The 27081-nt window shown below is 39.4% G+C and overlaps 3 protein-coding genes across 3 annotated transcripts; 2 read left to right on the plus strand and 1 right to left on the minus strand.

Moving 5' to 3' along the window:
- The first annotated feature begins 847 nt into the window (after positions 1 to 847).
- Positions 848 to 5422, plus strand: LOC116614217. The gene is made up of 4 exons (XM_032374971.2): positions 848 to 1168; positions 2631 to 2832; positions 3299 to 3414; positions 3881 to 5422. The coding sequence occupies exons 1-4, from the start codon at positions 1136 to 1138 to the stop codon at positions 4130 to 4132; spliced, it is 603 nt and encodes a 200-aa protein (XP_032230862.1). The 5' UTR covers positions 848 to 1135; the 3' UTR covers positions 4133 to 5422.
- Positions 5423 to 7741: 2319 nt separating this feature from the next.
- LOC5506583 (contactin-2) lies at positions 7742 to 16573 on the plus strand. The gene is made up of 5 exons (XM_032374987.2): positions 7742 to 7963; positions 9869 to 10150; positions 15166 to 15450; positions 15720 to 16058; positions 16476 to 16573. Exons 1-5 carry the CDS (start codon positions 7915 to 7917, stop codon positions 16481 to 16483), a joined length of 963 nt encoding a protein of 320 aa, XP_032230878.2. The 5' UTR covers positions 7742 to 7914; the 3' UTR covers positions 16484 to 16573.
- Positions 16574 to 16670: 97 nt separating this feature from the next.
- LOC5506582 (SET and MYND domain-containing protein 4) lies at positions 16671 to 26795 on the minus strand. Its single transcript, XM_032374986.2, has 13 exons — positions 26477 to 26795; positions 25440 to 25599; positions 25007 to 25120; positions 24776 to 24899; positions 24522 to 24628; positions 21370 to 21494; positions 21166 to 21271; positions 21008 to 21071; positions 20635 to 20792; positions 19741 to 20246; positions 19281 to 19445; positions 18229 to 18546; positions 16671 to 17323 (listed from the first exon to the last, which is right to left on the minus strand). Exons 1-13 carry the CDS (start codon positions 26605 to 26607, stop codon positions 17035 to 17037), a joined length of 2367 nt encoding a protein of 788 aa, XP_032230877.2. The 5' UTR covers positions 26608 to 26795; the 3' UTR covers positions 16671 to 17034.
- Positions 26796 to 27081: the final 286 nt, after the last annotated feature.

Here is a 27081-nt window from a genome sequence, read left to right on the forward strand (position 1 = left end):
AAAAGTGTCCGCTTGGCAACCAGGCCTGATTCGCCCACATATCTTCCGAGCAATATTATCGGTTATTTCTAGTGTAATATCTAGCGATATTGCAAAACAGCTTTCCCCGTGATGGGGCTACAGCAAAAAAAAATCCCCTTTGGCCACTAGATTATATAGCTTCCTAAAAATCCTGATACTCAAGCTAAGAGCTTCCCTTTCAAGACCTTGCGCACAATTTGAATGAAAATCACCTTGACTGCGCATGCGAAACTGATGCAAATGTTTTCCCTTTAAATATCCTAAATAATTATATGACTAGATTATCGGTGTGGGTATCGGCATTCAACGCATGTCAAAGGCCTTGTTGATTCTACGTTGCAAGATGCGGAATAGATCCACAGGTACCCCACGCTAACTATGTGTATGAATAAATTATAGTGGTTCACGTTGTGTGTGCCATGGTTTACAGTAAACATATGGGATTGAATGAAGCCGTTCACGTAAAATTCTCAAAAACACTCTGACCTGATAGTGGAGGCCCATTTGGGCCGGTATTTCGAGAGTTACGTTGTTCTGTTTCCTCTTCTGCTTCCATATTCAAAACTCCACTATCAGGTCAGAATATTTTTGAGAATTTTACGATTTTATTTCGTAGTAAAGTGAACGGCTTGTTTCAATCCCATATGTTTACTGTAAACCATGACACACACAACGTAACGTGAACCACTATAATTTATTCATACACACAGTGAGCTTGGGGTACCTGTGGTAGATCTAGCATGTTTTTGATTTGCTAGCGAAAATGTGAGGACCACCGTTGATTGATAGTTGTCACATGATTTGGAATAATTCGCGCTATGGACGAATTTGTCTCTTGCCCGATGCCTTTGCTTCCTGTTGAGGTGCCCTTTTAACTATCGGGACCTCTCTCAGGGTCGAGAAGCCAATTACGGGAAGCATAGAGCGTTGCGGAACTCTTTTTGAGCAGAAAGCTTTTCGAGAACGTAAAACATCAACGGCGGCACTCGGGGGCTGCAAGGGACAGGGCGAATGCCTGCTGTGTTAAGTTCTCCTTGACGATTGTTATCCGATTTATTTAAATGTCGAAAATATAGCAAGTACGGTGACGTGACAAAACCTTCTTGACGCCTATATGGAGGATTGGGCCATTTTCAGATCAGGAACGGTGCGTTTGGGACATGTGTTGCCTGTTTGCATATTTATCGGATTTAGTGCTAGATAATACTTTGATAATACGATGATAAAGGGTATGGATTGTTAACCGACTAGCGACAAAGCATGAAAAAAAAAAACTAGTGTAGCGACAAAAAATATTTGCCGGCTTCCGACATTTAATTATTTCCAATATTTTTGCTCTTTACTTCCATCGTCAATCTACTTAAATTCGGCCATTTCAAAATCTGCACTTTGTATTTCCTGTTGCATTAACTTTTCAGTCAATTATTAATCCATAAATAATTTATTATCAATAAGTTATTAATTACTAATCAATCCTAAATAATGTTTAATTTTGTTTTATACATAAAAATCGACAAGACACGAGACATGCAGACCCCCCCACCCCATCCAGACCCTGATGATATAGTTGAGACTCTTGATGTTTTTAATTACAAAATCGCGCCATCCCCAATAGAAAGCAGATTCAACCTGCACTGGTGAAAGCTCAAATGTTTTTTTGATGGCTCCTCTGATAAGCTAACTTTGAGATAAAGCAAAAAGAAAAAGAACGCCGACCAAAATTTGAAAACTAGGTTACAAAAATACTGGGTAAAACTAGAAATATAAAAACTATATAGAAATTAATCACTTAAAAGCTAATAAACAACTCACATAAGGTTTGAACTTAATATATTAATATTGTCACCAGTTTACTTCCGGTCGATTACGTAACAATATCCGATGAAAAGAAAAATCGACATTCTGAAGGTAATTTAAGTTAACCCCCGCCTTAACGGAGAACGCGAAAAATATTTTAAAATATTGATAGCAGTGTGTTTATTGGAAGTTTCTTTGAGGATGTGATTGATAATTTACAACGGATGGCCTGTTTAATATCTCGAATTTTAATAGATTCTTTTGTCTTTTAACGGTTAAGGTTTCCGTCGGACCTCCGGAAGTAAACTGGTGAAAATGCGGCTTTAAGTGTCACTGATGCTGCTAGTGATTCATATGTTGACTAATAAGCGCCCTGACGTTACCATAGTTACCATAGCCGCGAAATTTTATACATATTTTGTTGTTGGTGATTACCAATTTGATTTAATCTTTGCGCGTTTCTTTCGTCAAAATTCCAAAATTTTATGGATCACAATACGAGTACAGTGATCCCATGATGATGCGATGCTCTGAGAACAATCCTCGTCCCCAGGGTCTTCTGGATAATTTCAATGTGGCGTCTAGAGCTAGACGCCATAATGAAAATTACCCAGAAGACCCTGGGGACGAGGTTGTTCTGAGAAATCTTATGAGGGCACAATGACGACTTCTTGAAACGAAAAATATGTCACCCACTGCCTTGTTAAAGAAGAGAATCTTAATTTAAAAAAAAACTATTTGAAAAAAACTATTTTCTGTCGTCGGCTCGCAAAATTTCGCCGTTTTTAAAAGTCACTTTTTCGTTCCCTCAGGTAGCAGCCTTGTTGTTGGTGGCTTTGGTGATAGCTCCGTTAAAAGTGTCAGCGGGTGTTTACAAACTGAAATCAATGAGGAGAGCGCAGTTGGCGGAAAAATACGGGGACTGCTATTGGTTGAGACCGAAAACCACAGATATCCCAATATCACTTTCATTCAACGGACATTGCTGTGATGACGTCAACGAAGGGATTATGGGTAAGGCGTAAATTAACGAGTAGTACTACAAAACGAGAAAGTCAGTAAGGGTGCCATTCAGTCCTTAGGTCACAGGCTCTGTGCATGATGACGACATCACTACATTGCTATAGCAACACACTCATTCCTATGAAACGCTAGCGAGAAAAAGATTTGATATTTTTCAGCCTATGTCACAGTGAGCTGTGCGTGGCGTAACCGTATATAATAGGGCTAGGAACCTGGTTATTGCCTCCCTAGTGATAGATAACGGTGCTGGGGTCACAATCTACAGCCTAGTCGTAAAGCTTTAGACGCCAGACGGTGTTTCAATGTATGTCTGGGAAGTATGGTCTGTTTTTTTATTTTATCTAATCCGGACGAGGTTCGATCCTCAGCCAATAAGCTCGATTTATGTTCCCTAATTTTCTCCTTCCCAATCTTTACTATTTTTTTCATCTCATTATCTACTTTACTACCTGTTCAGATTTCGAGTTTAACAAGAGGTCAGTCGGCCGTTCACTCCAAACTGCATTTCAATGGAAGAAGAACACCGATTATTACCTTGCTGTCAACACTACGAGCCAACAACTACAACTAGAGGTATACACTTATTTCAATAAAGGTTGTCAGCGGAAAAGGAGAATGGCAATTGCTGAATTGCAGTTCTAAGACCGAAAGGTTATTATGGGTATCATTTGTAAAAAACAAAGATGGTAAATACACTCAAGCGATATCAGAACAATATATTAATCACATTTAATGGATATACTCGCATGCTTTATTTAAATTTTTCTGAATTTTGAACAAATATTTTGGGATCCATGGGTCCTTTCGGTCGTAGAACTGCCATTTGCCGTATATGCACTGACACAACGTTATTTGAAGTGTGTGTCAGATCGAAATGGATTTGAAAAACAGCGTCTTTGGTTGTTTTTTAATATGTTTTTGTTGATACAATCAGTCTGTTGTTGTAGCAGTTGTTGTTGCTGCTGCTGTTGTGTCGTTTGTTAGTCGTTGTTGTCGTTCTGTCAAATGTGACCCTGACGTTAAACTTGTTTCTCTTCAGAAAATTTCCGGAGGTCTCGGACCCAAGCACAAGTTTGTCATGAAGTCTGCCCCAGTCGGCGATGGTATCGCGTCATGCATAGAGTGCGTGACCCTGAAATCAGTTGCGAACGGCCTGTACCTAGCCACCACAGACACGGGCGCTATCTCCATGACAACGAGTAGGAAAATGTACTCGGCCTTCTTCAAGTGGGAAGTTTGCCCGTATTCATTAGATATTTGCCGTCTGAATATAATGAAAACCTGCCACTAAAGCTCAGTTACCTCCACAGAAAGCCCACTTCTTGGGTTTGAATATAGTTCGAATGGTTTCTGAGAGCTTTGCGATGTAGATTTTGATTTCGATTTGTACTTCAAATGCTGCATCTTTTGTATAAAGCCTAGGTGCTTTCCGAGCTTTCTTATCGGTCAGCGGTTTAACGCGGCCGTCGTGACTGTTACTACTTCATGTAGATATCAATATGGTTAGGGTTAGTTTTAGGGTAAGGGTCAGTATCTAAGGCACACTATATTGCTAACTACATGAAGTACCGGCCTTCGTTAATACGAGCTTTGGTGTCACACCGGAGTGGCAAGCTCTCTGCGGTTTAGCGCGAAAAAGAAGTCATCATCTACGAAGAACAATGTTATTTAAAGATTAGGTTGTGAATCTTATGAATATAAACTGTTGGACTGCGTAAGTATGGTGTAATCACATTGACATGAGGATCCGCCAACGGCTAACTGATACTCTGAGATTACTTTTTATTTAAAAAGATTGGGTTACTTATTTCAAAAGAAACGTTGCACGGTTGACGAAGCACAAGTGACCGAAAGGTGCTTATGGGCAAAAATTTTAACCCACAGAGAGGTCAACATGTGACTACTTTTTCTTTTTTTTCTTTTGATATTCCATTTATAATCAACTTGATATAATGCATCACAAAAATAATATTATATTTGTGCAACATTAGAAACAAGCTAGCCAAAATATAATAAAAGGGTCGAGAAAACGGTCACAACTTTCCTCACTCTTACAAAAATATCGCCGGCGGCAGGTCGGAATATATTTTATCCTAGAATTGTGTGAGCTTTTATGAATTTTATCCTAGAATCGTGTGAGCTTTTATGAATGCGTAAACAGATGGGAATCGGGTTCCGCAAGATTTTTTTTATATTGACTTGTTATTATAAGTAGTATAATTTTACAAACTAAAATGAACATTACAAAATTGATCCTAAGCGTCCTGAGTATATGGGTGAGGTAAATAACAGCTTTACACTTTTAAGCCAGTTTTTAGAGAAAGCTGCGTGGGTTGAACTGGAGATCGTTATAAATTGAGGACACTAGACTGACGTCAAAACCACTCTCCAGGAAAAGCACGCTCAGCCCAATCTCGAAAAACTGCGCACTATTAAATACAAACTACGAAAGAATTTCCGTTGTTTTACGACCAGTTTCGGCTTTTTGCTTTATCAAAAGCGCAATGTACTGCCTCTAGCTAGCTGACGCTATTCTTTCTTAAAGGAGCGACAGTTCAGTTAATAAAACATGTGATTGGTATTTGCGCGTTAATATTGCTTTTAATGCAATATTCCAGTGGTAACGGAAAACACTTAGTTTTAATGCTCAAACCACCCACCGGTAATTAATACCGCCCTTTTTTACACGGCCATTCCTTGTTTTTCAAATGAAAATTGAAACAACATTTAGTTGTTTTACCGACAGATCACCATATAAATCATTTATATGCCACATGCGAGAAAAGGGCGTTTTTTTATAACGCATACTATTTAGATAAAACCAAAGGCGATAGGACAGGCACTAGAAATCAATGGTTTCTATTGATTTTATTTATGAACTTCTAGCAAAATACCATTTTCACTGGCAATAGGACAAGCACTACAAATCAATGGTTTCTGTTGATTTTTTCTATAAACTGCTAGCAAAATACCATGTCTTGTAAAAAAAAACTGTTGTCTTGTTCGCAGGTTTTCGCAGGCCCAAACCCCCTCCCTCCTTATAACCTAACTTATCTTCCCTAGATTGGAATGCAAAGATCTGCGTGCTGGGTAAGTTCACTGTGCAGTAAACGCCGCTCATTTTAGTAGATGTTAGAATGAAATTTTCGATGTTATTAGTGCAAATAAGGGTTTTTTTTCGGTTTCAAGTCACAAAACAGCAGCAAACAACAAGATGTGAATGCCAAAGCGCGGAGGTGGGTGAGTAAAAATGCTCACGCGCAGTGGTGGGGTGGTGGTTACTAAAAATAGCCAGATTCGGAATCGACATGGCGCGCGGGTAATACCAAAGTGTCGCTCTCTTATCTTATGCTCTCTTGCTGCTACGGAACTACACACGAACCTGGATTTTACGATACTGGATTAAACAATAACCTCGATTTTACTATGGCGTTCCTTTCTCCCGGCGGAGATACAGAAAATTGTATAAGAAATTACCTCGGTCTTACGATATTGGATCGATTTTACGATCGTTCTCCCAAGCGTAACATTTACCTCGATACAACGATATTATTGATTCTGTCTATGAATAAAGAAAGAAAGCCTGAAGACACCACATACGTACAGTACAGCTATACCTTTTTTTTTTCACTTGACAGATCTATTTAAACACAACAGTCTCACAGAAAGTAACTGTGAAGTCTTACCAAGAGTACAATTATCATTTTGTAAAAGTTGATTATTAACACAACCTCGCTACAACGATATTTTCAATAGATTTTCCTTTATATCATAAAATCGAGGACCTTTTTGCAACGATACCTCGATTTTACGAAAAAAATTTTTTCTCCCGAGGCATATCGTAAAATCCAGGTTCCACTGTACCATACTGTATCAAATGGTCGGTCGTCTTGCGCAAGAACGACCTCTTATTCCCAACGGCTATATACGTACTCTGCATTTAGTGTGTGAAAATGAGATGGGCGCATATGTTTTGAAGCTTTGTTATGTCATTTTGATACTTAGAGACGATATAAGAATAAAGAAGACTGAGTAGTTTAATGCTTCAAAACTACTTAAAGTTCTTGTGGCCTTCTATATTGAAAGAAGACGAGGAAATCCGCTTTTGACATTAAGAAGTACCTTTTGATTAACTCGCAAAACAGGAAGTGTTTTCGTTTTTCTGTGCTTCGTTGTATTTTTCTAATCTAGAGCATATCCATTTTTTAGACTGAAAGATAACAAAGAACTGGTTTTGTTAAAACGAAAAGCCGCTCTCTCAGATCCCCGGAATTGTGAGCAGCTCAAAAAGAAGGTGATAAAACGGTAAAAGTCACTATAGCCACGTAATCTTTAACAGTAAGGTTTTTTTTTTACTCTTAACAGCAACCTGTATACAGCCCTCTGTAATTTCTTTCTTAAGGAGGTCTGTTTACAGGCTAAACAGTAAGGTATTATAATAAACAGGAAAGCAATACTGCATCGTGCTATTTTCCTGTTCGTGAGGTCTTAATCTCGCTATCTTATAGTCACCTTCAATTAAACAAATCGTGTTTATGTTTTTTTAGAGATCAAAAAAGGTTGATCAAAACTTCTATTTGATAAAGGGTTTTGGGACTTTTTAAGACATATTTTGACATGTCGCGTTGACGTTAGCTAGTTTTTTTAGAAAGCAAGTTAGTTTCCTGATAATTCTCACACGACCTTTGCCATAGAAAGAAAACTTAGTGAAATAACAAACATTCCTTCTTTTTCAATAAATAATAATTATGATATAATAATGAGCCTGGAGTTGAAGCGGCGCCAGATCACAAGTGTTGGCGCCAAAGAACACACGGCCAAAATGTCGGCCCAATGTCAAAACGCTGAGTGGGAAGTTGTACCTTTGTTTTGCGATTCCCTTATCGCTGCAGGTTTCAAAAGGGAGGTGAAAACTATACTTAATTGCACTTGTAGATCGATTATTTGCACCGATAGAGTCCGCCTACGCGTATTTAGGTCATATAAGGATGTTATGGCCTGACTATCTGATAATTCTTGGGCAAGAAGCTCCGCTACTCAACCGGATATCCCCTTGCACGTCTCAGTTCAAGTATGCAGACGCTTCTACTTTTTGCGCTTCTAAATTCCATCTCGTCTTCAGGTAACTTTTAACTGTTTTCCTATAAGTTTATATTTAAGCCAACAGCCAAGGGTCGACAATACGCTCCCATACTACAAGACAAAGGCATTAAGTCCAATACATTTACTTTATTTCAAAAGGTAGCCTTGACGAGGTTATACAGGCATTTCGAACCTGGGCTATCTATGATTTTTCTGGGGCGAAATGTTCGACCGTTATTTTTTGTTATTGATGATGTAAAGTTCATTCGGTTCTTTTTTTCTATTACAAATCTGTTCTCCTGATGATCAATTACAGAGCAACAGGCCATAAGAAGCTATGCCATTATCGTTCGAAATCCTTTCGGTTCGACAACAAACCTAAATTCCCTGTCACATCATCGCACTTTGTCTTGGTTTACAGCTCATCTCTAGTAGTCTCACGTGTCATACTTGAGAAAGATTTGTTTGTAGCAAATTAATTACATTATAGCAAAATAACAAGGTTTCAGAAAATAGCATTTCTCTTGGCAAACGTGGAGAAATTTTGGCGATATTTTCGACAGAATTAAGTAAAAAAAAATGCTTAAAACAACATTTAAAGGCAAATTAGGTTATGAAATATCCATATAACTATCTATAAAACCTGAACTGGTAAGGTTCTTTAATGTTTAAAGCGCTTTAATAAAAAGCAGGTACGTATTTGCAGTTGTGTTGAGTCGATAACTACAAGGAAAATATGAACAAGTCCGAGTTATCAGGAGTTCCAAGTTCTTGTGGGAGATCACAAAACTTATTTTTCTTATGTTCTCAATGTTCAATGAACACTTTAATAGCAAATAATCAGGTGAGTGATAATAATGGCATGAGAATTGTACAGAACTCGCAAACCCCCCCTGGCTACAGGCCTGGAGTGATAATAATGGCATGAGAAACTGATTGTACAGAAGTCGCAAAGCAAGATGAAAAAGCTGAAGAGATGAAATTTTGATTTTTACTTTAAAAAAGTACGCTGCTTTTGTATCTTCTTTTCTATAGAGACCCAATTGGCTACACATATACACAGCGTATTTTGGTAGGAGTTCAAGTGTACCACGATGAAGGGAGGGGGGGGGGGGGGGGTAATTAAAGAGGAGACTCCCAGGCCCCCTATATGCGCGAAATACAGATTCACATTCGAAAATGTCCGTATTAACAGACACGTACACGCACACACTTCAGGGTAATGACTTACTGGTACATACCGATAAGTTACATGCGTTACTAGAAGCCTTTAGTTACTGGTATTAGAAGCCTCTAAAAAGACTAGAACATGTATCACACGTAATATTTAAAACGCCAACATTGTTTTAGTTAATAATTGAATGTCAGCGTACCAGAGTTTAAAAGTTGTTTGAATGAATAGCAATGGCGCATGCGTTTACCCAGGATTGGCTGAGTAGGGGTGCATAGTCTTAGTTATCATATGGAAAAAGCATAGTATTTAAAGATTCCATAATAAGAAATGGCCCACTTTTTGGCCGCCAAGGGGGGCGCACCCTGCGCATCCCCCTGTGTACGCGCCTGCACCTCTGACAGTGCACTGAACACTCACGCAAATCCCCTTAATATTGGAACAACAACAACAGCATATGTTTATTATTTGTGTCATAAACTTTTATCTTGAAAAGTATTTTGATAGAAATAGAGCGCGTTGAATTATGCCCCTAAGCCCCTCCCCTTAAAAATAATTTTGCTTGCAATATTCAGCTTCATGGTAGCCGCATGTTCACTTTGTTGCCCGTGAAATAAGTTCTAGTAGTAATTAAAAGGAAATGCAAGGAGATGCCTTTCGCCCTCACGCGTGCCAAAAGGAGTTTCTCAGCACGAAATCTACATGCTGAGATCTTTTTAAGACGCATCGAATTTTTTACCGGAAAGGGTTAATGAGTTTATATCTATTTCATAGGCGCGACAAGAAATGCGGTTTGCAGTACTGCAAAGAATGGTCGAGTGTCAAAAATTACTAAAAATGCTGGAGAATCAATTTATCTCAAATGCATCTCATCCCAAGACTTGGCCTCAAGAATACGCTGGAAAAAAGGAACCGAAGTGATCAAGGAAGCTCGGAAAGCATCCTTTTTAGATCTAAGGCTAGAGAAACTAACAGTTGAAGCCGCGGGGGCGTATCGGTGTGATGTGGTGAGCGGGCGTCCTCGCGAGAGATGCAGCGTACATTTGCAAGTCAACGGTAGGGAGCTAATCAAAACACAACGACGACGGCATGCAGCTTTTGTGCTTGGCTATACCGTTTTCACCAGATCATAAAACTTGTAGTTTTATGTCGTTGTTTGGAGTTGAGTCTTTTTCAGAGGGAATTTCACGTCTTTAGTCAGGTTATCCTTGGCCGCCGCCGCCGTCGTAGTCAGGGAGAATGTGTACTCCCGTGGGAAATTAGTGATTAAAGCAAACCACTCGGCTAGTTGTGTTCAGAGGACCTCAAATAACAAGAAAAGTGATGTTGCCAAGCATGCATCCTGTCAGGTGCCGTTTAATGGGGTTTTTAAGAAATGACGTTTCCCCTCTAGCAATCACATATAAGACTACCTAAACGTCACGTGACTAGCACAGCATGGGAGGCTGAATTTTTAAAAATCATTTTTTAACAATAAATAATTAATTAGTATAGCTAATTATTAGCTATTAATTAATTTAGCTAAAGCTTCGTTTTAAACATTTTTTAAGATGAAAAGGCTAGATTAGAGTACCAGTAATGATTTATTGCTGCTTTTGTAAGAGAGGTGCTAGGACGGGCAATTATTAAGTATTTTGTCAGAAAAACCACAGGGAACCCAACTCAGAAAAGGGTCATGTGTTTTTTTTCTTTTTTTCCACTCTATCTTTTGAAAAACTTTTAAGTAATTCATGTTTTATGACATGTCTGGTGTAACACTTTCTTATCAAAATGATACTGTCGTATTTGTATAAGGCAAGCCTGTGAACAGTCTCCTCTATTCTTGCAGTGATGCCTTACTCTCTATGATTGCTACCAAACATTGGGTGTTCAAAGTAACTATGTATATCTGAGCGGTCATCTTCACAGTCATGTCATCTCTTGTCATGTTTTCACATTCCTCCCCATCGTCACAGCAACTGCAGAGATCTGTGCAGCCACCAGCACAGCAATATGTCCTTTGCGCACCCGCACCTGAATAGATGGATCATGGCATCTGGTGCAGGTGATAGATCTTTCATCACAGGGCCCCAGATCTTCTCGGCGTCTTGCCACTTCCGGCCTTATACACTTGGTGATGGCAGCACAGTGTTAGCGACTATGTCGTTGTTCCACACCAGCAGTTGGTAGTGTGATCGAAGTACGGCCTGCTTCAAGGCAGTCGATGTGGGGGCAAGCCGTTCCGATCTTTCCTGCTTTTTCTTTAATAGCCACCACCTCAGTGCCTTGCACTCACAATTTCCGTATGCGGCAGAAAGAACTGACATACCAGCTTCTCTACTGCGAGATGTGACAGCGCACTTGTATAGATGCCCGTCCCAAGATTGGAAATCCCGGCAAGCGCCTCCTCACTGGCTTCACAGAATGCTTTCCAGCAGACTCTGATAGGGCATGGAAGGCTGGTAGGGCGGCAGTCTAGGCGTGACCAAGAGCGCGGATTATCGGCTGCAGCTAGGTTTGCCGATGGTGCTGGCCCTTACCAGTAAAAAACATGGTGTTAGTGCAAAGGTCAGGATACCTCCTAAGGGCAAGGATGAACACATCTGTATCAGGAGAGTGGATACGTATCTCAGTTGCACCACAGGCTGTGACATCGAGTACGTGCAGCATGATCTATCAGCTTCTTCATAGTTGCTGTTGAGGTGTTACATTGACAATCCCATGACACGACAACCCTCTTCCCATTCTGTGCGGCTTGTAGATTGCCAAGGCTGTCCCAAAACCATACCAAAACCATGGAGGAAATTTATCATCTCTTTTCTTTTAATAGCCTGATGAGCTGCTATGTCAATGGCGAGCTGCTGAGGCATGATTCTTGCGACATGTATTACCTCAGACTTTGTATTCCTCACTTGACGTTCCGTCAGTCAATGACATAGGGATTTGGGCAAGGCTTAGTGCACGCATGAAACTCCACCGTGATCAAGAGAATCTTGTAAAGTTAGTTTAAACTAACTTATACGAGCTTAAACTTTATTTGATGATCCAACGAAAAAAACGGCGCATGCGCACCAGTTTAGTAGAGTCGATGCTCCAAAAATCGCTTTTGGTTGTTCGGACTCCGCGTCACGTGGTCTTCTCATTCTTGGCGAGGTTTTTTTTTGGCAAGTTAAAGCTATAAATTGTCTAAATTACCTTCGTATAAGTCCCCGCGGCTTTCAAAGCGATTTTTCACTGGTGTGGGATCATTTTCACTGCAGTTTTCTAGAGTTACAAAGCAAATTTAGCATGGATATCCATCGATGGGGACTAGCGATGCTGTCAACAAAAACACGAGACGTTTGGCGTTGCCAAATACTCCCAGAAATTTGTGGCTGCCTGGGGTCAAGTCTCTTCCGATCTGGAGTGTTTATTTGCCCGAGTGAGCTTGTCAAACTAACCCAACGCCTATCAAGGCGGGTATACAAATCAACCCAATGCCTATTTACGGCGGGTAGTAAAATCAACACAATGCTTAAGGACTGGTGGCGTATGAGATTTAATTATTAGTCCAAACCCCAATGCCTGATGGCTGTATGGCATTGGGTGAAGAAAAAGCCTACAAAATTATACAATGCTATACAAATGCCGTTCAATGCTATTTAAATGCCATTCAATGCTATACAAATCTGAAAATCAGCTGACCCAATGCCCAACATGGCGGGAATATAATATTGAGCCCAAGATGGGTGGAGATTTGTTACAAAGGGCCAGTGAGCCTCATTACAAATTGCCAATTATTGACACCAGTGAAATTACAACTTTGAAAGCTGCTGTGACCTGAGACTCATGTATTTGTCTGCCTGATTGTTATGTTCAAAATGCTCAAATAAATACTTGCATGCAAAGTTAATACAGGAGTTCTGTCAGAAAACTTCTGACAGAACTGAAACTAATGCAATCTTTAAGAAAAAAAGTTGAGAAAAAGATGAAAGTGCTACTGAAAAGAGCTGCTCTCAATTCATCGAGGAAATTGAATGATCTTGCAAACAACTACAAAAATCATTTTGTTGTTTTTGAAAATAGAAGTGGTAGTTTTTTCAACCAATTTTATTGTCTGGCTAAAACAATAAATTCATGTATCCGTATGGCAAACTTTTAATACTCTTACAGAAGTTATGTCCCCGTAGTAATGGCTCTGAATTTCCAAATTGAAGAAGGCATGGATTGCAAAAGCTGTAGCAAGGATATTTTACCCTTCCCAACGATACGCTATATAATAAAATAATTGGGAGGAGGGAATGGGAAAAAACCTACCGCTGGTGGTCGACTCGTTTGTCGTAACAAACGCATAGGGACAGCTCGCTGGAGGAGCCAAAACAATTCAAGCACAACCAATAGAGGAAAGAAATGCGTAGTTTATTAAACACTATCAAGGCATTACACAATACTTTGGAGTAAAATTATCCAGAGCCCGTGATCTCACAATCCAACCTCCGAGCACTTCACTATCTTGAAGATACTTCTAGTTGTACTTGATATAAAGAGCGTGCGCATCGCTAGCATTGATACCTGTAGACAGCTTTACTATTAACTCCTCATCCCCACTGATCTCGGTAGCTTTACAAATTGCTTGTTCTGCTTCTGTTGTGCTGACAAAGTGACAAAGTGGAGATTTTCGCGGTAAGTGGGACCCTGCTTGCAGAATAAACATGTTTCCCTGTCTAGTAGCACTGTCTGGGATCTTGTAAACCTCTGGGGTGTTGATCTCGATTTTCTCTAGACTGCACATACAGTCATTAAAACCCTGTTTCTCATTTTTTCATTGAGTTGGGCTCCCTGTGGTTTTTCATACAAAAATACTTAAATGCCCGTCCTAGCACCTTTCTCTTACAAAAGCAGCAATAAATCATTACTGGTACTCCAATCTCGCTTTTCCATCTTAAAACAAGTGTTTTAAAACGAAGCTTTAGCTATGATTATTTATTGTAAAAAAATGATGTTTTTAAATAATTCAAACAGCCTCACTTCCATGCTGTGTTAGTCACGTGACTTTTAGGTAGTCTTATATGTGATTCCCAATATATCCTGCAAGTTTGAAATGATCTGATTAACAAACGTCAAAGATACTCCTGTTTTTATTATAGAGCCTCGTTCCCATGCTGGAGGAGAAACGTCATTTCTTAAAAAAATCATGCACCTGACAGGTTGCATACTTGGCAACATCACTTTTCTTGTTATTTGAGGTCCCCTGAACACAACTAGCCTAGTGGTTTGCTTTAATCGCCAATTTCCCACGGGAGCTTTTTTTTTTACATATGCGTAATTAAAGGCTGGTTTCGATACGATCAAAATGATCTAAACAAGATCGCAGGGTGAGATTTTATATTATCGCTCACGATCGCAGGGTGAATTTCCATATAACCGTACACGGTCACAGGGTGAGTTTCCATATAATAGTACAAGCTCGAAGGGTGAATTTCCATATAATCGTACAAGATCGAAGGGTGAATTTACATATAATCGTACAAGATCGCAAGGTGAATTTCCATATAATCGTACAAGATCGCAGGATGAATTTCCATATAATCGTACAAGATCGCAAGGTGAATTTCCATATAATCGTACAAGATAGCAAGGTGAATTTCCATATAATCGTACAAGATCGCAGGGTAAGTTTCCATATAATAGTACAATATCGAAAGGGTGAATTTCCATATAATCGTACAAGATCGCAAGGTGAATTTCCATATAATCGTACAAGATCGCAGGATGAATTTCCATATAATCGTACAAGATCGCAGGGGATAATTTTCATATAATCGTACAAGATCGCTTGCTATCGAGTGAACCCTTTCCGTCTCTCCTGAGTAGCGTGTATGCGTTTTTGCAAGAGGCAAGCACGGGAGGTCCCAAGAATGTGCATGGTATAGATTTACATGACATTCAAAGAGATGTTTTACGATATTAATTAAGGGTAAGAATCAAAATCGACTGTAAACATGTTTTATGGTGAGTTACTGCCAACAGGGCTTCAGGCAAGAACTTTTCTCTACTCGACATTATGAATAGAAAATTATCAGTTATCCAGTACCTCTTTTCCTCTCTAACAGGTCCACCCATTATCACTTCACGATCAAATGTACACGAAGCAAAGGTTGGTAGCGACGTTGCAGTTGCCTGTGTTGCCACAGGGAGCCCAAAGCCTACGGTCGAGTGGTCATCACAACCTCTCCCTCAATGCCGTTCCTTAAGTCGTGCAAAGATTGTAAATCAAGGCAGTACTGCTATTTTGACGATCGAGTCAGTAACTAAGGAAGACGAGGGTATCTACTGCTGTGTGGCGCGGAATTCAAATGGTCAAAGCAAGCCGCATATTGTCATTCTTTCGGTTTCTTGTAAGTAATCGTGTTCTGTGCCTGTCATCGCGTTCTCGCGAAATCGTACACGTGCGTGCGCTCCAGTTTTCCCGCCTTTTTGCCAACGCGATATTACTTGTGAATTGGGTTCACTGTGGTGCAGGGGTATAACACTGATAACCCTAAACGTTTCATTAGATAAGAATAAATGAATTCGATACATTTAGAGTGAGCGGGTGTGGGGGATGGGGGTGAGCATTCAAAGATAACATATGCCGCTCAAATCCGCAAACATATTTTTGTTTTAGATCACAAAAGAATTCTACCTCCGCATGTTTCTCCTTTCTCGCAAGTCGTCGTAAGTACAACTGACAGCACGACTACGCTGATATGCGCAGTAGAGAACGCACCGCAGAAATACACAACGGTGTTCTGGACGCTCAACAGCAAACAGCTGACCGATGGGGGGCGGTATAAGATGGCGACCACTTTCAGTACCGAGGTGGAATATAAACGGCTTCTCTTAGAGAGAGCAACTATGACATTGATTATCAAGCATGTGACTACTCAAGACAGTGGCGAGTATCAATGTGGCGTTGTCACGCATATAGGGAGCGGTCACGCGGAAATTCAGCTTGTCACGAAAGGTAACGCAATAGCCGCACGTGGAATTTTCGCGTCCCACCACATAATTGCAAAACAAACAAACAGCTCCAATCATCATCAATGGGTAAATCGGGTTCAGGGATTCGCCTTGATTTGGGCAATCGGAGAAAAGGATTTTAGCTTCCAGGGAAGTGTGGTCAACCGCAATCGGGAACTTAGCAAACTCAGCTAGCCTTTCCAGCGGCTTTTTTTGTACCCCCACCCATCCCCATTGCAGTATAGCTTAAAGCGATTAGAGGTAACACCGAAAGACGAGGGTTTTGCAGTCCCCCAATCTTCAGTGCCTGGAGTAAGGATATCTTTCTATTCAGATCATGAAACTGAATCCCCTGAGCCTCTAAGGCGCTCCCCACGTACAAAGCCATTTAGTAAAAACAGGTTTCTGTTTTTTTTTTCAGATGCATAAGGACGTTCGTTGGAGCATGATGGCGTACACTCACACATACATGATGACACAAACTCGTTATGCACATGATAATAAAGCTTTGGTATCTGTTCTATGCGTCAATTTACGGGAAGAACTCCTTGGGGTGGTAAATGAGGGGTGGCTTGTTGGGGCAGGGCAGGGGGGCAGACAATAAAAAAAATCCAAATTATTAGACGATTTTTATTCCCTCGTAACGGGATAATTAGCTAAGTTCTCACTTTGAGAAAATATTGCTACTGTACAGAAAGCTACAAATATAATCTTAACATTGTATACTATATAATATCTTCTTTGCTATAGTATACTCTACAAACTTCACTCCTTATGCTTATTTTTTCATACGAACAATACCAATACCAAGCAGTCATAGCTGAACTTGCTTGATTAACTTGGTAAACCATTCGACATGGTTACAATCTTCAAATGACACCTCGCTTTTAACTCTCATTGCTTAGACTGAACAATGCTGAACACAGCTCATGTCCAGACGGTTTAGACCGTAGCAGGTTGCTAGGAGACTACCAGCTTTGTCAATAATTGATGTGAACAGAGCCATTTGACGTTAGACACGCCTTCATCTCAACGAGTTCCTGCACATCCGGGTGATTACGGCCGTAGTAGGTTGCCAGGAGACTGGCAGCCTTGTCAATCATCGGCAGAGCTTTCTTGGCTTGCCTATCGTTGAAGAGAAGCTGAGATAGTTTGTGGAGTTCGTGAGCGTATTCGACGCTTGTGGAGCCGAATGCTTTCTCGACGGCCTCGGAGCTTTGCAAGCAATGCTGCGACGCTAGTTTGAAATCGCCGATCATAGCGTAACATCTGTGAAAAGAGGGAAGGTTGCTATCAGACCTAACACCTAAAATTTGTAAATTAAGCTATCAGAATACTACAGCTTAGCGGAAATTTTGGTTTTGATTATACTCCTGCGCTAGCTTTTTTTTTTCTGTTAGTCGCCACTTCGGGAATGGATATCATATATATATTTTTTCAAAATTATGAGAGTTTTGAATTTCACCAAAAAAAAAAAATACCTAACTGTCACGCAAGTCAGAATCACAGACTAAAAAAACCGAGGTGCGTCACGAATGAGGGTCCACAGGCCTGTAACTATGTTAACTTAAACACGAGGTTCCGCTTTAAAAGGAAAAGCTCCTCCCACCCCCGGGCTCCAGAACAATCAGTTATCAATCAGCCGTCAATGAATCAACATGTAAGGACCATTGGTCTGAGCGCTAAATTAAAATTTCATATTTAAAACCAAATTAAACATCATCCCTGGACTTGTCCACCTAAAATGTTTCTATTTATAGTAAAATAATGCTATACCAAGCTGTGTGCACTCTAAAATACGAGAATTTTTTATCACAGCGTAGTTATAATTTATGCAGATGCGTTAGATTATGGAAAGCGCATAATTAACATAAGTTTTGCACCGAAAACGTGAGTTGGTAGCAAATCACTAATTTATCGAACTGTTATCAAAATTGTCTTGTTACCTGTAAAAAAATAGTTTTATTCCAAACGAACTAGGCTAAGGGATAAGCATTTGTTACAGGAGACTTTTAATTTGTGACTGCTAGCGTGGTGGTATTCTAATTATAATTGCAAATTCGAGCCAGGTGGTGGGAGGAGCTTTCTCTTTTATAGCGGAACCTCGTGTTTAAGATTTGAATAAAATTAAACATGAGCTCCATCATATGCCGACGCAGTCCTGCTATACGAACCTTGCCAGTGCGTCGTGTGTCTCCGCCAAGTCCTTGTGGTGTGGGTGCAGTATTTGTGTCCTGGTGCGCAAGCATTCCTGGAAAAGCCCAAGCGCTTCCTGGACTCCGATTCTCTCCATAGTTCGCACAGCTTTGAAGAACAGCAGCTCTGCTTGGCGGGAGCGGCTCAATTCTTCCTCTATGCTTTTCTCTAGAGTGCATTTTTTGTTTTGACAACGCGCGAGGGAGGGTTCAAGAGGTGATGGCTTCATTGGGCACTTGCACCTGGGGCAGGCAAACGCCGAGAAACACAGTCTGGTGTTTTCCATCTCTTCATCACTAAAAATTAAATAGGACAGCAAGTTATCAAACGCGACTAGATTTTATCACAATATGGAGAATTTAATTTGCTCGCAAACAAGAAATTGAGAAAATGTGATAAAGCCCTTGGATAACATTGTTTGCTTTATTTTCAAAAAAATATAAAAAAAGGAAAAGGAAAACGAGAGTATACACCAATTAAGGCTCCGTGCTACTAAAATTTAAGCTGGGCAAGCACATAGTGAATATCACAAGCTTAGAGACTGCCATGCTAGAATGTTAGGCGGGAAAGAAAAATCTGTGCATCAACTGAAACAGTAAAATTGTTTCTTTTTAGGAAATCTGAACGATGTAACAGCGGCCTTCTTGCCTCAGCCTGTATTTTCTTAGAAGCATACATTTTATATAAGAAATTAAGTTTAGGGCCTATGGTACTATCTTTTGAGTCCGTTGCTAGGGAAATTTGTTTGTTTTATAAAAGCTTCTGTTTTTTTGTCAAATCTCATGGAACTTTCAACATACCTTAAGTGTTTTATACATAAATAAAACAAGTGATGACGTCATCTTACCCCTCCCATGGTCACGTGACTCAGAACAGAAAAACGTGTCGGAGAAGCTACTGTTCAAATCTAACATCATTTTTTTTTGGCATAAACATTTTCACATCATTGTTTTCTGAAACTTCACGCATCCGATCTGCAATATTTTGGCCCCTTTAATCTTAATACAACCATTTGGCATAACATACATACCTAGTGCAAGCAGAACATTGACAGGTGAAGAAATACTGCTTGTACAGGAGCTTCTGTCTCTCTTCACGCGGCATGTGGTTTACGTGGGGCCCATAACAGTGGGTTATCCCAGAGCCAGGGGCTATGTTATGGGTAGCTCTCACCACTAGCACCCCATCAACAAAGCTGTGAGAACACAAACAAATTTAGCACTTAGATTTTTTTTTGGTGGTGGTGGGGGGGAGAGGGTATTGTATTATGGATACTGTATTATGGAAGGTCAAATCAAACCATTATCCTATCAAGAACAATTCACATAAAGTATTATTCAATTGAGACTAATGCTTTGAGTCCAAACTTTTTTTATCACATACTTATCAACTTTTTTATCAAGTTTTTATCACCACTTCATTCATTGTGTCTAAATAACAACAAAAAAACTGGCTAAAAAAATTTCTAAAAAAATTAATCTAGAGCTTACCTGACAAGGACATCTGGATCACAAGCGTGGTTGAGTAAAGATGCTGTAGGGTATATAGCACTAGCTATCCTCCGCTGCTCCCGGGACACAACTTGATCATGGCTGCCACCCATTTCTTCATCCTCCTCGTCGCTGCTACTTGTTGAGACTATTGCTGTTATGGCATGGACGTTGCATGGCATTTGTTGTAAATGGTGGACCAGTAAGGCACCAACAACATCACTACTCAAACCATCCTTTCCACAGAATTCCTCTGTGGTGATACCCAAAGATGTGTAAGCTTGCCTACTATAGGGTGTGTTCCTGCTACATAAGGTCCTGTCCTGTTCAAAATTTCCATTTTGTGTCCTTTGTTCCTCACAAGCATTGTAAACTTCTGAGCAATCACTGTCATCATCGGAGTCCAGTTCTGTTTGTACTTTAGTTTTATCTGATTTGATTTGTGAGCAATGAATACAAGCACTGGAGGTTCCATTTTCAAGAAATTCCACCAGGAACGCAGAGTTCTAAATAAACAAAGAAAGAATTAGAAAAGCACCACAAGCATCAGTTTTTTTCACAACCACTGCCATCATCATCATCATCTCTCACTATGATCATCATAATCGCCATCATCATCATCATCTCTCACTATGATCATCATAATCGCCATCATCATCATCATCATCATCATCACCATTATTATAAGTCACCATCACCATCATTGCCATAATAATCGGCATCATCATCACCATAACAGCCATCATCGCCATTTTTATCACAGTCACCATCATCACCATTATTTCCATAATTTCATCACCATTACAACCTTCACCACCATCGTAATTATCATAATCATCACATTTGCCATCTTACACCAAGTATCATCATGACAGTCAACAGCTTCAAACTTACCATTGCATAGGACATCAATGCTTTGATAGGTTGGAGGTCCGAGTTTGTAACCAGGGAAAACACAGAGCCATAGTCGCCAGGGTATGATCCACTAACAGTACAGCCAGGAAGAGAACAGGAAGTTGTGGCAACATCACGTGAAAGTCCGTTCAGAACATCTAGATGGTACCACCAGAAAAAGCAAAATTAGGCCATATTTAAACGAAGTGTGTCACTTTTGTTAATAAATTACAATAAAAAATGGTACTCAAATTGGAGTAATTATCATCTTTATAACAATCATGGCATTGTCTCATGGGTATGTGTTTTCATAGTTTATTTAGCATGAATGGGCAATACCATTAGGGTAATTCTATCATAAGATAACACTCACCTATGATGTCTTTGGCACTCGTGGTTAATAAGATTCTCAGTGACAAGTGAGTGAATGTGTCAACCTGGTAAACATTGGATAAAAGACAAAGTGGTTTAAAACTGCAAGTGGCTGAGGTAAAACAACAACAAACATCATCACTTATCATAATAACTTACTATTTCCAAGACAGGAAAGATTTCACACTCAACATGATGGTACTGAGACCACGCCTTGTTGCGGCAAGCAGCTGAGCAGTATAACACTGATGAACAGTGGTTACACCTAACAAAAAAGAAATTCAGTATGAGTATGGTTTTCGGATTATTTCAATAAAATTTATGTGTGCTGTATATTTGGAAAAAAGGGAGATGTATACTTACGGCACAGGAGCTACCAGGGATTTATAACAGCACTCACAGTGGGTCTTTGCATTTTCTGGCAGTAAAACAGCAGAGTATGGCTCCTCTGCAATTAGTGTGTCACCAGCTCGAATTTCACTTGATGCCTAATAGAAAAAATACTTCCATTGTTATAAAGGGCATAGTGTTAGTTGATTTTATGCGGGGATTTAATCAAAATGAGAAGAAACATGTAAGAAAATCTCAATATACAGTTATTGAAAGAGACTTACAGTGTGCTATCTTTATGTTGCCCTTACACTCAAGAGTATAATGAATCTACCTTCAATCTCGTACATATTGACTTAGGCATATACAGTACTGACAGAAAGTAATGCAACCGAAAACTGACAAATTTCCCGGAAAATTTGTCTATTGTTCTAATCCAAAATTCCGGGTATCTTCACCAAAAATTCGGCTATAGTTTTTTTGGCAGTTAAGGGTTATTGATTTTGACTTTCGTTGTAAATGAGTTTTTTTTCTGTACACTGTACTCTCTCAGGACGGACACAGAGTTATCAAAGCTCTATGTTATTACGGCACAGACGATGCGCGATCAGCAAACAACACATGTGACGTCTATGTTCACAATCGGTTCATGGCCGGTAATTCTAAACTCACAAAAGATAGACGATGCTAGGGTAAGCAAATTATGAAAACACAACTTGTTCTCGTTAAAAAGAATACACTTGATTTGTAAGGAAATTGTTTGGAGTTTCGCTTGCCTAATAACTTACGCTTTGCTAATTTACCTACACGATCTTGTTGCGACTTCGATAAGCCATGTAAATAAACACGATAGAGAGTCTCAACAAAAATATTTTACATGCAGAAATACAGTTGTTGTATCTCAAATTAATGTAAAGATTCTTTGGGTCTCTTTTCCAAACGGTTATTTTAAACTAAAACTTGGTACGCAAAGCCACTGATTATAAAAGTTTTTGTGGCCCATGGAAAGCCTGTCGCAGGAAAGCTTGTCACACGCTATGATGTGTTAATGATACCACTAAAGTGACTGCGGTGACCGCGGTTACTACCAATGATAGCTCAAACTAATGATAATAATTACATGATGTGCTTGATTCTCCTTCTAAAGACCTGTAAAGATAGAAACCTGTTGGTTTTGCCTAAAATAGATAAGCTATATCAGATTACTTGATTTTTATCCAGATCGTGTAGAAATATATATTTCTTATCATTTATAGTAGTGGTATAAATTTGATTTTTTGAACCCATTGACTCCTGGCTATTTTTGAGCTGAATTAAAAAAAAACCGACTTAAACCGATACCTCCCCCCCTATTCTGAGTTTGATACAGCCCCTCAAAGTCAAACACAGCTGCACCTAGTCAGTGGTAGCTTTCCAACAGTGCTTTGCGCTCCCCACTTTTAATCCCTTGTCGTTGTGCTGAAGCAAGCACAAGTTGATGGTTGCTTGTATTTTTCATCAAAAATACAGCTATGAGCATATTAGGAGAGTGTCTCAGGACATCATGAATGGATATTTGCAAGCAAAGGTGGATTCATGATGATTTTTCTTGTTTGGCTTTGCCTGGATGAGAAAATAATTTTCTAATGAATCACCACAGCTCTCCTAAATGCTGTCTTTTCTGAAACCAAATTGATTCCAAAATTGTTTACACTGCTATTCTGGGTCTGTATGACCTGAAATTGATTTGTTTGCCTTCGGGGTGAAAAGACTTATAAAAAAAACCATCTGACTTTGGGGAGAGGAGTGTTGACTGGCCCTCCCCTCGTGAATTTTTCACTGGATCTCCCAGAATTCTTTGCAATACGTAAAGGCATCTTCGTGGTTTTACAAGCCTTCAAGGAGTGCACATTGTGTCTTGAGGCCATGGAAAAGTATCTGGAGGATCAGAATAAAGGTATCTATTTGTGTCTTGAGCTGTGTTTGCTGATCTCTCTCCCTTGTGTGGTATTTTGAGCGTTTTATTGAGAGGGGTGATTCTGCTTTTCTTTCCTTGTTCGATTTGAAATTTGTCAAAGAACCTGTACTATTATTTGGCTTAAGAGTAGTTGCCAACACCTTGGTTGGATGCATATCTTCATGACCATTTATCCCTTAGACTGATGCCTGCGTATCTTCATCTTGTTGTGTTTATTTTGCATTTATGAATTTTTTGGGTTGTGGGTACTTCCCAAAGCCGGTACAGGCCGGTTTAGGGGTCAATGTGTTAAAGTATGTGTATTTTTCGTGATTTTCATGATTTGGGATTCCTGTGGTTCTTCATACAAGCCTTGTATGGGGAAAATCGATGTGGTTTTCTGGGTGTTTACGTGCTCCGATTTTCTTATACTTTTAGTATGTTATAAAGGGAGACTAAATTAATACAAAAACGTTAAAAAACCTTGTGTTGCAATTAGTCTGATTATAAACCGTAGATTGATTGGACTAATCGAGTATTCAGATAAATTGAAACGCAATCTTAAGCAACACATTATATTTCCGAAAAAAAAATTATTTACAGGATGTTTATTTTATTTGAAGTTCCTTTATATACTGTAACTTACTAGTTGGTCGATATTTTGCGTAGTGGTGTCTTGGAGAGGAGCAATCGAAGTTTTCAAACGCACAAGTTTTAGAGACGCGGAGGCATTGGAGAGTAACATGTTCTGTGACTATGTATTATGTGCATTGGTTCCCCTTAAAACTTTGCTCTCGTATTAAACTAAGCTAAGAGAATCAAATTTTGAGATTCTGATAAAGAAGAATCCTCTGCCTCTAAAAAATAAAATTAAAAGCCTGCGAAATCGCTTTGCCAACATTAGCAGATTAGTGTCCGTACAAATCTCAGGGATTTGTGCTGTACATGTAAGTCTATCCGAAATTTAGAACGGCGAAATTCAGCTAGAACCACATTTGCCTTAAATTCTTGCTAAGTTGAAAATTTGCCAACATTTCAGGAGTTTGCAAAACAAAAGAATTTCGGCGCTGCCAATCTTTCAGCGAATTACAGGTGTTTTCGGATGTTATCGCCGAATATACGGCAAATTTCGGCGAAATTCGGTTGCTTTACTTTCTATCAGTACTGTATAATATTATTATATAGCCGTGTTTGCTGTGTCAGATTTGCTTTTAGTCATGATTTGCTAGTTAAAAGCCTATGATTGTACCTGCAAGAATCTGCCCTGGTTCTGGTCATAGTTGATCTTTAACAAGCTGGAGCCATTGGCCATCTTTGGGTGTCGACCCCCAGACAAGCATGCAGAACCACTGGAACCTTAAAGCAAAAAAAATCTAGTAAAGACTTTCCCTGAAAAGGAACTCACATAAAGTAGGAAAAAACTTCAAGTACTGAATAATACAGTGAGCAAATATTTTATGTTTGCAAGTAAAGTCACTTAAAATAATCCTATACCCCACTTACCATTCTTATTTTGGCTGTGGCGAGCTTGTTTACGGAGACAAGATTTCTGAAGTTTCAATAGCTTGTCTCTTATTACATGGTTGTACTGAAGAGAAGATGCCTCAGCTATGTCGTTCAAAGAAGCCTGAAATTTTTAAATAAGCATGCAATAACTCCATTTTACTAAAAGATAAACAAGATGTGACCATTTAGACTACTTCACACTTCTTAAGTGCTAGTACTTTGACTCACCTCATACTCCCCTACCAGAAAGAGAACCTCTGCCCTCTTTGAAAGAATTGAAGGCAGGCATATCTGTAGAGTAGACTGCTGGTCACCAGTTTGATGGGGAAAGTACTGTATAGCCTGTTAACAAAAAAGACAAAGCATGAAACAAATATTCTTACAATGCAGGCAAAGGGCAAGGGGAAAAGATTCCCTATGAAAACTGTGTGTACTACTTTTGAAATTTTTTGTCGTTGCTCCTATACACCTAAATTTGATATACCCCTATGAATAAACTAGAGAATAGAAGAGCTGGGTGCAAATTAAATTATTGGTCAGACCCATCAAAACTTGGTCAGTGATTGCGCTGCTTTTTTTTTACAAATGCTTAAAAAATCATGACAATGAATTGACAGCACAATAAAAAAGAGTGCAACATCTATTTCAAAAAATAAAATACCTGTGAGTAATACGACAGAGCTCTGTGGAATTGACTCTTAGTGAATGCCAGGTCCCCAGCAAGACACCACCGAAGTGATAGCTCTTTTGACTTGCAGGAAGACTTATTAGCGAGAAGTTCATGCACTTTTGCAATGAAGCCTTGTGCAATCGTATCAGATCTATTATAAAATACAAAAATATCCATCAATCACTCACTCACTATCCTTTTACAGTTTGGTCCACTTCTAAAGTGGGTCTGATGGGCATGTTTTTATTAATAGTCCAAAAGGGCAAAGGAATATAATCCTGCCAGTTTGCCATGCCAGATGTTATCATTGTGCATATGATATTAGTCAGACCATGTCTTGTTGAGAGATCACACCATCAGACTATTGTTCATGAGACAATTGAATGGGTACCATGCATAAACAATGGGACATATCCATTAGATGTGCTAATAAAAATGAGACAGTTTAATGCCAAAGTTGATTAAAACGTGCAATACTATCTTCATTTTAAAGTTTAGTAAAGTGAAGGAGAATATAAAAAAAAAGAACTCGAAAGTAATTATATTGCCTGTTTATCCTGCAGCCCCTGACATGGTACAACCTCACATAGCTCAACCCTGAATATTTGACGCCTTTGCTCAATAAAGTAACATGCGCTTTTGTTCACCACCAATTTCAATTGCAACAAGGCTGTCTTAAGAGATATATGCCAAAAAATTAACACAAACAGAGAGATCACGTCAGTACTTACAGTGTATCAATGTTCATATTGTGCGCCTTTGTGGGTCAAAATACTATCTCGTGCTTAACTTACATTTCGCTAGAGCGATGAATACCAAAATACTAAAGAACTGACAAATTCAATTGTTTTTTTTTTATCATTCGCAAAAGCTCATGTGTCCTTTGTAAACAAGGGTTGCTTCAAGCAAACGAAGAAAGAACGTCAAACGAAGTACAGTACGAAGTAAAACGCCAGTGAAGCTACAACAGATTGCAAAAGTTTCGCAATTTGAGACACATAGATGTATTCCTCGACACTGAGCTCTACCTTAAAAGTCTCCTGCAAAATCTGAAGCGTTCTGCATCGGTTTTGAGGTTGGCAAAGTCCTTCAGATATTTTTGACAACTAAGCGAGTCGATTATAAATTTCTCCCATTCCTCCTTCAGTTGTCCCAACATAGCTGAAACCTCCACCGACGGTAGCTTATTATCGAGCAAGTATAAGTAGATGAATGACCGTGACTGCGGGACAATGATTAACAACGCAAATCGAAGACCTTTTGTCTGGGGATCAGGAGGAAATGATGATGAAATTTTGTGCCAATGTTGCTGGCTTTTGACGGGGCTTCGGGTTTTTACTGCAGACTCGAACTTCTTACGAGGATTCTGATTGGTCAAAAAAATCATCCGATTTTAGAACAAATTAATAGCCAATCAAAAAATGCGTACAATAACTTTCCACCCATATCTATTTTAGAGAAAAAAAACACAGTGTGACCATAAATTACAGACTAGTGTTAGTGTACCATACCTGCAAACACATTAGTTTTTACTTTTTTGGTAATTTTGTGCCCCCTCCCCTCTTTAAGAAAGATGCAAGTAAAATAATGGTGAGCCGGGGCTCATAAGTAGGGGCAATCAACTTCCCCATGT

The sequence above is a fragment of the Nematostella vectensis genome, chromosome 4, assembly GCF_932526225.1.
Source record: "Nematostella vectensis chromosome 4, jaNemVect1.1, whole genome shotgun sequence".
Classification (NCBI taxonomy): Eukaryota; Metazoa; Cnidaria; class Anthozoa; order Actiniaria; family Edwardsiidae; genus Nematostella; species Nematostella vectensis.

What these genes read in the sequence shown, in the direction of transcription:
- LOC116614217 (XM_032374971.2), top strand. Translation starts at nt 1,136, where the DNA reads ATGGAGGATTGGGCCATTTTCAGATCAGGAACG. An exon ending in CGTCAACGAAGGGATTATGG is followed by an intron (nt 2,833 to 3,298) that starts GTAAGGCGTAAA and finishes CTACCTGTTCAG; the next exon opens with ATTTCGAGTTTAACAAGAGG. An exon ending in GCCAACAACTACAACTAGAG is followed by an intron (nt 3,415 to 3,880) that starts GTATACACTTAT and finishes GTTTCTCTTCAG; the next exon opens with AAAATTTCCGGAGGTCTCGG.
- LOC5506583 (XM_032374987.2), top strand. Translation starts at nt 7,915, where the DNA reads ATGCAGACGCTTCTACTTTTTGCGCTTCTAAATTCCATCTCGTCTTCA. An exon ending in AAATTCCATCTCGTCTTCAG is followed by an intron (nt 7,964 to 9,868) that starts GTAACTTTTAAC and finishes TCTATTTCATAG; the next exon opens with GCGCGACAAGAAATGCGGTT. An exon ending in TGTCATTCTTTCGGTTTCTT is followed by an intron (nt 15,451 to 15,719) that starts GTAAGTAATCGT and finishes TTTTTGTTTTAG; the next exon opens with ATCACAAAAGAATTCTACCT.
- LOC5506582 (XM_032374986.2), bottom strand. Translation starts at nt 26,607, where the DNA reads ATGTTGGGACAACTGAAGGAGGAATGGGAGAAATTTATAATCGACTCG. An exon ending in ACCAGGGCAGATTCTTGCAG is followed by an intron (nt 21,495 to 24,521) that starts GTACAATCATAG and finishes TTTTTCTATTAG; the next exon opens with GCATCAAGTGAAATTCGAGC. An exon ending in GAGTGCCAAAGACATCATAG is followed by an intron (nt 20,793 to 21,007) that starts GTGAGTGTTATC and finishes GGTACCATCTAG; the next exon opens with ATGTTCTGAACGGACTTTCA.